Source organism: Budorcas taxicolor, chromosome 8, assembly GCF_023091745.1.
Source record: "Budorcas taxicolor isolate Tak-1 chromosome 8, Takin1.1, whole genome shotgun sequence".
Classification (NCBI taxonomy): Eukaryota; Metazoa; Chordata; class Mammalia; order Artiodactyla; family Bovidae; genus Budorcas; species Budorcas taxicolor.
In genome coordinates this window covers 56,046,262-56,057,702 of record NC_068917.1, presented here as the reverse complement: position 1 = coordinate 56,057,702, position 11,441 = coordinate 56,046,262, and the positions used below count along the sequence as shown (strand labels likewise).

General features: G+C 55.0%; 1 protein-coding gene across 1 annotated transcript; it reads right to left on the bottom strand.

The window, feature by feature from the left end:
* Positions 1 to 5,260: 5,260 nt before the first annotated feature.
* FOXB2 (forkhead box B2) lies at positions 5,261 to 6,538 on the bottom strand. The gene has a single exon (XM_052645400.1). It carries the CDS (start codon positions 6,536 to 6,538, stop codon positions 5,261 to 5,263), a length of 1,278 nt encoding a protein of 425 aa, XP_052501360.1.
* Positions 6,539 to 11,441: the final 4,903 nt, after the last annotated feature.

Genomic DNA, 11,441 nt, shown 5'->3' with positions numbered 1-11,441 from the left:
TCACCCTGTCTGTGAAGGTGCTGACAGGACTGGAAGTGGCTCAGATGAGAAAGCTTATTCCAAAGCATTTTAAAAATGATGCTGCCATAATGAGATTTGTGACTCACAAGCAAAGCCTGGGTGTCTTGTGCACATAAAAGACCTGTTCCTCGTGTCAGGAAAGAACTATTTGGCCCAAACTAAACGTAACCAAAATATCTTCCCAGCAATATTCTTTTAAAAGTGTTTGCATGAGTCACTGAGTTAGCTTCTTGAATCTTTTGGTAATTTTATAAAATCCTTTTTTAACATGGCACTCTCAGCATGGCTCTTCAGCCTAAAGAAATGCTACTATAATAATACGACTACAGTTCGCAGAGGCTTTATTTTCTGCTTAATGATATATGTGCATATCATGTGACTGCTTGTAGACCATATGAATATATTATGGCTTAAAACTCAGAATTTAAATTTCATGGACCATGCTAAAATTCAATAAAACTACATTTGAATGCAAGGGGGAAAGAGCAACATGTGGCTTGAATTTTCCTTAAAATACACAGAGGATAGTTAAGGGGAAAAGTGCTTGGGACAGAGTACATCTGGAGTTTTGCCAAACTCATACACTTAAACAATGGCTTAAGACTGAATTCAAACCCAAGCAAATCTCTTCAATCTCCCCCAAAGAGTACAAGGTAGTATTTCAACTTTGAAAAATAAAGTTAATGAAAATACTTTCAATGAACAAAATGAAAGTGTTGGACTTGAAGAAACAGTTTTGCCTTTTGGAATGTAAGAACTTCCTACCTTCACTTGGATTCCCGTTCTGCATTTTCACCCACAAAGAGGTTATCATTGACATTTTAAAGTCATTTCTTCAGTTTTCCATCTCCATTGACGATTCCATCCTGACTCACGCTCCATGTAGAATCATATACACACAGTCTGATGAGCACTAACGCTGCTTCAAACCCTTGACATAACATCCAGACCTGAACATGACCCCAAACTACCCTTTCTGCCTATGTCATAGTCAGGTACAATGGGTGAGAATTATTATCAATAGGGAAGTCAAACCCCAGCACAATTTACTGGGATCTCTGTACAGTTTTTGCATCTCAGAAACAGCAGTTTTGTCAGGTGAATGGACTTTAAAGGGAACCAGTGGCTTTGGTGGCCAAGGCTTCTTCTCCTAAGGCATCACTTCTATCCTTTTCTGCAGTCTTGCTGTACTATTGCCAAGCAGGCAAATGTCACCTTTGAGTCCCAGCAGAACATGTGTTGATCTGCTTTCCAAACCTCCCAAATGCAAAGATGCTTGGAGTTCAGCAGTGCCACTTCCAGCTAACTGGCTCTGATTTCAATGGATACAACCAGCCCTCCTCCCTGGCTGGACTAATGCCAGTCTACTTAAGGAGATAATTGACCGCAAATCAGCCTGACTGACAGGCTTCCTAAGTGCCAGATGACAAATGTGCCAGTTCTGGCCTTTGCAGGAGGTCTTGTTCTCTTAGGGACCACAGCTAAAATAGCTTTGTCCTCCCTCAGCCCTGAGCTCTCTTCTCAGCTCCCCAAGGAAATGTTATCCAATAGATCATTCCAAATTGTTTTCCTTCTATTTTGATTTTAAGGGCAGATACATTAAAATCTTTCTCTCTGCTCTTAGCTTCTCCCCACATTTCTCAAGCTTCTGTGTTTCCCCTGAAGTAGCATACAGGCTAAGCTACTACAATGTTTTCTATCATCCTGGAAACAAGGAGCATAATTTCAGGTTATCTCCACCAGAACTTAGTAAACCAAGAGTGATTTTATTAATCTTGTGAACTGAGATGGTCATACATTTGTAAGTGTCTCTATTTCTATTTCACTGATGTCCAGAACTTACTTTCTCTCTATTCCAACAGCTAACTAGAGGGAGAGCCACATGAGAGATCATGAGACCACAACTCAGTTGAGAGTTACAGTTAACCCACCCTAGTTAAGAGGGGGATCTTCAGGACTGTCAGTATGAGGGTTTAATTGGGACCTCCCTTGGGATCAGAGCTTTGACAGAAAGCTCCCCCCACTTTGTTTAGTTCCATGAACTCCTTTGTTCTCCAATATCAATGCCATGTATAGCTTCTGTTGGGGACGAGGTTCTCCTCTTGATGAAAACTTGAGTAGAATCATCTCTCAGCTCACTCTACCTTTCCTTCTCCTTTCTCTCTCTCTCCTTACAGTAAAAATAAAGCACAACAACCATGCTTTCCCCACAGAGGGAGGAGGGGTTCCAGGAGTTTGAGGGTGTGAGACTGAGTTGCTAAGAGTGTCCTGGGAAATGCAGAGGGTCAATTACTCATCCTTCTCTGCTGAGTTGGCCCAGAGGCTCCTTGCTTCTCAGGAAAGACTGTCACTTCAGCTAGCCCCCTGGGTGCTGGATGTCAGTTTGGACTGTGCCCCTCTACAGGAAGTGGGAAAATGGCCACTGCTAAAAAAAGCCCACTAATCCTTTGGAGCAGATGGAGAAGGAAGAAGAGATGTTCTTCTGAAGAAATCACTGGGATCCAGTGACTGCCATTCTTTGGCCTGATGACTTGCTGCCCCTACACTAGAGGTCCCAGCCTGGAGCTTCCAGGCACCAACTCACCCAGAGGTGGACGAAGCAGTCAGGCTCCCAAGTCTCCCCAAGTCTATGCTGCCCACACCAGTGGCTTCCCTTTTTTGTCTTTCAACACTCAGATTATTGTAAAGGAAAATCCTGCAGGAAACTTTGCAGTCTCAAGCTTAAAGTTGGGATACACTACAGTTGCTTGGGCCTCCAAGGAGGCAGTGACCTCCTTTGAGACTTGTCTCCTAGGCGAGCCCAAAACTTAGCTGAACTGGTGCAATAAAGTGAAAGAAAGTGAAAGTGAAGTCGCTCAGTCGTGTCCGACTTTTTGTGACCCCATGGACTGTAGCCCACCACGCTCCTCTCTTCATGGGATTTTCCAGGCAAGAGTACTGGAGTGGGTTGCCATTTCCTTCTCCAGAAGATCTTCCCAATCCAGGGATTGAACCTGGGTCTCCTGCATTGTAGGCAGACGCAAATTAAGAAGCAATGCAAACCCCCTTAGTGTCGTTACTGTGAGCAGGTCATTTCGTTGGCAGTTTATTTTCTTCTGATGAAAAGGTTAGAGGCGGGCTGCTGTTGGGCTGGTTCAAGATGGAGCCCTGTTCTAGGTGCCCCACCACTTCCCCGCGCAGGTTCGCCGGGGTTGCAGCCCTCAGGGTCTCTCCAGCGAGCACCGGCTGCGGTTGGCTGCTGGGCCCCCGGCTCTCCCAGGACCCAGGTTGCCGAGGATGCGCAACAGGTCCCCTAGGCCGCCGCGGCTGGGCGCGCGCTTCTTGGGAGTGTGCCCCGCGGCGGCAGTGGTGGTGTCCGGGCGCCCTCCTCCCCGCCACGAGCCCGCCCCCCAGACTTAATGGGACGCCGCGGCACCCATCCAATGACACGGGGACCCACCCGGCCGCGGCCCACTCTCAAAAGAGGGTCAGAGAAACCCTCAGAAAAGGGAAAGGGTATTGGTGATGATGTGTTGTTAATAAACCTCATGTAGGAACAGAGAAAGTTCCTTGTTGCGGGTTTTTTTTTTTTTTTTTTCTTTCTCTAATCCGGCCTCTCCCACTGAGGTGGACTAGAGCTTGGTTAGGAAAGCAGCGGAAGAATGGGTAGTATAGCCACAGTTACTGCGCCAACTGATAAAAGGAGCCATGGAGGAGGAAGCCTGTGCTGCTGCCGCTCCTCCTGTGAACTCACCCTCTTGATGCTCACAAGTTTGAAATGAAAAGGGAAGAGGAGGATTTGGCATGTCCCCAGGCTTTTCCCCAGTGGGTACGCACACCGCGGCCTCGGCTCTTGAGAAGCGAAACACCTTTACACCGGCACATCCGGAGAGAAGCTTTAATGGAGAACACCGCGTACAACACAGGCAGACATGAACTTGGCACAAAGTCACAACCCGAACGCGGCGCGGACACAAGCCAGAGGTGACTCGGGGCACAGGACAGCGGCCTCCTCCCTACCCGCCCCCCATTCGTTCCCAAACGTTTGTTTCGAGTAAAGTGCTATTCCGGGGCTCAAAAACGAGGAAGAGCAACAGCGGCAAAGCAAGTTTCTTTTGCATTCACCGACTGAAACTGAAGAGTTCGCCTGAAAGACGAACGCGCCCAAACAGCACATGGAATGGTACCAAATCGACGGTCATCCTCACACGTCTGTCCCAAGGAGGCTGGAGGGCACGGCCACGAAACGCTCCTGGAAACGTTAAGAGCAATCTTGTCGGGTGACACGGCAGGTTTTTCTTGCATTCTAGAGTTACGGGAACAAAATCCAGCGATGCAAGTAATTTTTTTAAAAAAATCCGAAATGGAACGGATCATGGGAATTCACATTATCTGGGGGCTCCTCAATGGTCTCATCCGATTGATTCAAAAACAAATTGCAGGTAGAAAGTCTCCTTTAATCTCTTTGGTTATGTTTTCCGAACTTACTTTTGGGATCTGAGGCTTTGTGCTTTAAGCTGCGGCCATTCTCTTTTGTGCAAACTAATTGCTTTAGCCGTTGCTTCTATCCTTCTCGACCCTCGGGTCAGAGCCAAGAAACTTAACTGTTTCCCAAGATCCTTCGTGAGGTTCCCACTATCCCCCCCACCCCCACCCCAGGCTTTATTCATGCTACCGTGTCCTTGTCCATTTCACTGACCAGGAAAATAACATTATCAAATGCTCCCTCTTTTCCTTCTTAAATAAAACGAGATTTCCTTAGTGAATAGCAGTTTTGTCTGGAATACTCACGAGGGGAGGCTGGCTGGGGTTGAGACCCGCCGGCAGAAACGCGGTGGCTGAGGTCCGCCTCAGCCTCACTCTCTGTTGGATTTCTCCCAGGGAGGTTTAGCTCTGCTGGCGTCTGCTCCCGGGAATAAGAATCGAAATCCATTTCCAGTATGTCAGCGAATGAGGCTTAAACTCTTTTGTTCCCTTCCCGCATAACTTATGGATTTATAATATTAATTACAATAGAAACTCTTACCTGAAAACTGGTTTTCATTAATCTGATTGTACCATATAGTATAAACACAGACACAGTGTTATATTTATTCATACCACTGGAGAATCCACTTTCGGGTTGGTTTGTCTGTTTAAATACCTTCCTTTCCCCGCAAAGACGGCTCGCCAGCTGTGCCCCACCTGGGCAGGGCGCCCTCGCCCTCTCCGGCGGGCGGTCCCGGGCCAGGCGTTTGTCCATGAGAACCCGCTGGGTATCCTAAGAGTGCACCAGCACCGAGTGCAAAGAGCCGCCTTTGGTCTCAGCCGCGCCCGGGGCGGTGGACTCCATCAAGGGGGCGGCGGGCGAGGCGGCGGCCGCCGGGCACACGGTGGACGGCCCCGGCGGCTGCTGTGAGGCCCCAGGGACAGCGAGCGTCGGCGGCAGCGCGGCCACTGGAGGCAGCGCGGGAGTCGGCTTGATGGGCACGGGCACCGCGGGGAGGCTCTGGCTTGCCGTGTGGCACAAGGCCTTGACCGGCACCCCGAAGGCGCCGTACTCCGGGCCCACGGGGACCCCCGCGGCAGCAGCGGCGGCGGCAGCCGCGGCCACCGAATCCATGACGCCGACGTGCGGCCACACGGAGCTGACCACGTTGCCGAGCTGGCCTGGCACGGGGTAACCCAGGTGGTGCATGACCGACGCCAAGGGCAGCCCGCCCGCCTGCAGCACGCCCTTGTAGTCCCGGCCTATGATGTTTTCGATGGCAAACGGGTGCTTGAAGCCCGACGTGGACGCGGCGGCAGCAGCGGCGGCTGCAGCGGCCGAGCCCAGCCCGTAGGGCGGGAACTGGGACAGGCGCCCCACGCTGCCCACTGCCGCCGCCGCCGCCGCGGCTGCCGCCGCTGCCACGGCCGCTGCCTCCTGCATCTTGCCGGGGTGAGACTGCTGCGGAGGCTGCGGCGGAGGCTGCTGCGGGGGCTGCGAAGCGAGGGGCGGCGGCGGCTGTGGAGCGGGAGGCGGCTGCTGGTGGAAATAGTGCACCATGTGCGGCGGGGGAGGCGGCGGCGGCGGCGGGTGGTGGTGGTGATGGTGATGGTGCGCCGCGGCGTGGTGGTGATGGTGCGGGTGGTGCGCGTGGTGGGGGTGCACGTGCCCTCCGGGCCCAGTGCCCGGCGCGCCCTTGGTGCTTCCAGCCTGCAGGTGAGGGTGGTCCGCGCGCAGCACCTTGAAGCGCTTGCGGCGCCGCAGAAAGCTGCCGTTCTCGAACATGTCGCCGCAGTCGGGATGCAATGCCCAGAAGCTGCCCTTGCCGGGCTGGTCGGGCCGCCGCGGGATCTTGATGAAGCAGTCGTTGAAGGAGAGGTTGTGGCGCAGGCTGTTCTGCCAGCGCTGCGTGTGCTCGCGGTAGTAGGGGAAGCGTTCCATGATGAACTTATAGATGTCGCTCAGCGGGAGCATCTTTTCCGCTGAGTGTTGGATGGCCATCGCGGTCAGCGAGATGTAAGAGTAGGGAGGCTTTTGGTCGCTGTACGAACTTTTCCCCGGCCGCGGCATCGCCCCCGGCGCCTCCACCGCCCTCTGGCCCACAATGGACCGCAGCGTCGCTCCGCACCCCACTCCCGGGGCCTGGCTCTCTTCACTAACCTGCACTCCGCCTTCCCAGGCCCGCCACCCCGCCCTCTTCCCCCCCTGACCCTCTCGCCGTTTCTCTCCCGCCTTCTCCCCGCTGCCTGTGGTCTCGGCGCTTGGCCTCTAGAGCCAATTTAGTAATCCGACGCTCGCAACTTCTTGCCTCGACGGCTGCGAACCCGTGCGCACAGTCGCAAGCCGGGCGCGCCAGCTTCACCGCCAACCCCCGGCGTCTTCCCGCGGGTGGCCAGAGGTTAAGCGTGGGAACTGGCGAAGGAGCAGTCGGGAGGGGCAGTGATTCCTTCTGGCTTCGTCTCGTCTTTCTCTCGGTCGGAGGGAAGCGCAGGCCCAAAGAGCTGGAAGGAAGGACTGGGCAGTCAAGACTGGCCCTTTAAATCCGAGTTGGCGCTCGTTGTGCAAGAGGCCTGGGGCGGCGGGACTGAACAGCGCGCTGCACGCTGCCCGATGACCCGTCCCTTAATCCGCTGTGCGTTCTCGTGCTCCTGGAGAGGAGAGGCGAGGTAAGGAGAAGGGGAGCTTGGCTCTGGCAGCCCGCGTCTCCCTTCTCTCCGGCAGCTAGCAGAGGATCCAGGGGGTAGAGCTGTAGGCGGTCGCCTTGCGGCGGGGTTGGGGGGGGTCGGGGGAAAGTTTGTAGGTTTCTGTAGAGGCGGCGGCGCTTGCAGACCCTGAGGAGGGGCGGGGGCGCTGGATGCGGGGCGCAGGCGGAGGGGCTTCCGCGAGCGCCAGGCGGGCGCGGGGCTGGCCCGGCCCGCTCAGTTGCAGCCGCTCTCCCGGGCCGGTCTGGAGCTGGAGAGGCAGCGGCGGCGGCTGTGGCAGCGACGCGCTCTCCTGACTGCGTTTTGTAATGGTCCCCGAGACGCCGAGACCCCCGCAGCTCGCGCTTCGAGACTATCACATGACCGAGGCTGAGGGACTCCGCCGCCGCCGCCGAGTCTCTTGCTGAAGAAGGGGCGAGAAGGCGCCGAGCCTCGCCCCCGCCCCCTCCTCCACCTCGGCTCGGGCGCCACCACCCCCAGCTTTTACCACCGGCTCCGCAGCCCCCAGTCGCGGCGGAGTAGGGCAGGGGGCGCAGGCTGTTCGCAGGGTGGGGCATGGTGCCCGGTACGGTCCCCGCCACTGCACCCTACCCGGGTCGCGACGCACAGTAGAGGGGGACCGGAGACTCCCTTCTCGTTCCTCTCCAGCACCTCCCGCCTGTCCCCGCCCTTTCAGGCTTCCCTCTTCCCACCTACCCGCTCTGGTCTTCTCTCTCCTTACACTTCTTTCCTCCTGGACTAACCACTGTGGGTCAAGTTCACAGCTGCATGGCTTCGTGACCTCTTCTCTGCACGTAATCTCAAAGGCCGGAGGGTTGGAAGGAGAAGCTATCGCAGAGGCGAGACAGGGACGTTTTCACCAAATGTCAATTCCATCACAATTTTATTGCGCGCCAACTGAGTGTCGGCCCCAGAGATAGGCACCTTGTACAGGGAGGCCTGGAACAGCTCTTTGCGCTCCAGAACCGCAGTCTAGTGGGAGAGATTGACAGTAGCTGGGAAATTTGGATAGATACTAAGGGCTTTATGGATGGAGGCCTCACCAAGAGCGGGTGGATGGGACAGCGTTTCTCTGGGTGGTAACATCTGAGCTGGGGCCAGAAGGAGGGCTCGGAAGCTCAGAGGTCTCATCACCTGGGTGTGTCAGAGCGCAGTCTTGCTATTTTCAGCACATCGAGGGAGAAGGAAATAATTAAATAGTAGGTCAAAATGATCAATCCACAGGGCCCTGATCTGACTTGTGAGGTTGGAGAGCCATAGCGCTGAGATCCCCATGCTTGATGGGATTCCTGAAGCAGTTTCCTGTTCTACATTCTCTTGCACACCCATGAGTGAATCCCAACTGACTGGAGAGAACTTGCAGTTATACTCTGGTTTTGGTCGTCCTTGCCAGAGGAAAAGCAGAGTTTGGAGATTGTATGTGTACATATAGACATATATATGTATATGCAGGTACACATACATTCCTTCTGTCTCTTGGCCTCAGTTTATTTGTAAAATGAGATGTGTGAAGTTGGAAATTTCACGGGTGCCTTCCAGTTCGGAGATTTGAGGAAAAAGCAGTTAAGGACTGTGGATCATTCTGTATTTAATTTCTTCTATTCCGTGCCTAAATTTGGAGGCAGATGGCTGTTGGCCCATTCTGTTTCGGAGACTGCCCCTTGCTCTTCCGCCTTGACGACACAGGTCAAGTGTTTTTTAGCTTCCGACGTTTGGTGAGCAGCCCAAGAAAAGGAGTAGGAGAAGGGCTGTTCGCCCGTCGGGTTGCAGGAGTGCGGTGAGCGGAACAGATTCGCAATATTCATCTTCAGGCAGGAGCTGGATTTCTGGCTAGTGCTATTTGGCCAGTTTTTTCTAGGTCCGCAGACTTTTTAGAATAGGCGTTAAAAGTGGAGCGTGCCAGAGGGCCCCAGGGGGAAAGAGCAACTTCTTGGTTTGTGCTAAGGAAAGGAGACCCTTTCAGAGCAGGATGCTTTCGCAGTCACTTCAAGCCGGGAACGCTCCTTCCGCCAGTGGAGTTTTTGCGGAATTTTTGGTCTGCTGATGCAGTTTAAAGAACCAAGCAGCAGACGGCCTCCTGGCCTCAAGAAGTCATGGAAAAATTCCGAGGAGGTCCACAGTTACAGTGACAGCTAGAGCCCGCTGGCGCCGGGTGTCCCCTTCTCCCTTGACGGATGTGGTGCAAGAACAGCCCTGTCTGGGTCCAAGAGCCGCCGAAAGGCTGCTGGTGGGAGCTCGGCGTGCCCGGAGCGCAGAGGCTCTTCCGGCCCTGGCCCCGCACGCCTCTCGGGCAGCGGCAAATTTTGTTAAAAGATATTTTCCGCGCACTCCGGCAAAAGCCGTGCCTCCTGTTTGCAAGCAGCTTGAGGACGTTCTCGTCTGGCTACTGGACTCCGAGGCGTCTGGGGACAGCGAGGGGAGGGGGCCTTGAAGGGTGTTCCGGACCAGCCGCGGGCGCATACAACCTCAGTACTACAGCTGGAGCCGGACACTCGCTGGGTGAGCTCAGCCCGGCCCACAGACCTGCCGCCACCACCTCGTGGGGACGCGAGCCGTGTGACCGGCACCTTCCACCTCGGCGAGCCTGCGGCGTTCAGCTGGCTGAGCGGCTCCGAGCAGCTCGAACCCAAACAGAGCCGCGGAGGTCGAGCGAGAGCCCCAAGCCTTACGCTTCCTCGTCCGGGTGGACTTGTCAAGAGTACAAAGTACTTCCCCGCCCTGAAGCCCCAGCCAGCTCCCGCGGCCCGGGCCCGCGTCTCAGCGGAGAGCGCGGCCGAGGAGTATTGTGGGGGATTCCCGGGGGCGCGGGGCCTGGCAGCCAGGCTCCGGCCGCCGTGGGGGGTGCGCCCGCCCTCTCTCCCCCTCCTTCCCCCGAGGTTGATTTAATTCCGGCAAGTTTTGCAGGCGCTCAGCAGCACCGGCGGGGGCCGGTACGCGCGCGCTCCAGCTGCCTGCAGACAGACCCCCGTTCAAGAAAAACAGATCAAGTAACCACCCTGGCACCAACCAGTCGGTTTCAAGTTTCCGCGTGTAATTTTTTATTTTTTAAAACAACCACTACGCTATACAAATATTGGCTGGCGCTGAGGACGCTGGCAGGCAAATCATCGCCCCGGGCTTAGTGTAATTATCTCAGGCGTATTTGGTTTACCCCTTAGGCAATTGTTGGCGACGCTCGGCTAGAAAGAGGAGTTCCTTGCAAGTTTTTATTGCGTTTAATTGGCTCTATAGAGGGGAGTAAAAATTTGCCAGAAAACGATGTGGAACTTTAGAAGGGACTATTTATTCATTCTTTCTCCTTTATGCCCCCTCCCCCAGCTCCGCAGAAGGTTCCACGCACCCCCTCAGCCTGGGTCTACGCCAGACGATCCCGAAGCTTTCGTGGACAGCTGTGCCCAGCGTGAGGAGGAGTGCAGGTGACCCATGGGGCTAGAACGATGTGCAGGACTAGGAAAAAGGTAAAAGTTCATGCGCTCATCTCGATTTTCATAGGTTCTTTGTTTACCCACTGACCTTTGACGTGCGGATGGTTGCCTTAGTTAGCGACATTTGGGATTCTCCCAGGCACGTTCACTGTCACCCCATCCAGCCTCTCGCCCGGCCCCCAGCGGACTCCAACGCCCATTCATTTCCCAACCCCTAGCCCTAATAAGGGCTTGAGGCGGGTCACGTGATTTCCAGTCCTAACCCTGGCACCACCTGCTGGTTGACCCTGGTGGCGTAGTTTCCTCGCTCCGGACTTCCTTCGCCCCCACTCCCGGAAATAAGCAGGAGTCACAACGGAGCTTTCAAAGGCCCCGCGCTCTCAGGAACTGAGTTTTGAGGTTGTGCTCCCAATCCGCGACGTGGGTGTGTAGGAGGCCTGGGCACACCCGCGCAGGGACCCCAGCATCAGAGCAGCCCGGGACCCTATGGGCAGCGGCATCATCCTTCCTCCGCTCGCGTGGTCCCGGGAAGCCTTAAGTCTCTAGCCTGGCCGCCCGACCCGGACATTTCCGACCCATCCAGCCGGGGCCCTAGCCCAGCAGGCGCAGGGGGCACAGGTGTTCGCTCCACCACTACTTGGATTTGTGCAAGGAGGCTTGATTTGCCTTTATGGAATTTCTCCGACTCCCCGTGGAAGGACGGAAGGCAGAAGCGAGAGTACTGAGCCTGGGGGCATTTCTTTTCTCAGAGGAAAAAAAAACAGGCGCCTTGAATTTGTTAGATGATACCGGAGATCCAGTCCCGCCACCTGCTGGCTTTGTGCTTGCCCGTCTCCGGTCTCAGTC

What these genes read in the sequence shown, in the direction of transcription:
- FOXB2 (XM_052645400.1), bottom strand. Translation starts at nt 6,538, where the DNA reads ATGCCGCGGCCGGGGAAAAGTTCGTACAGCGACCAAAAGCCTCCCTAC.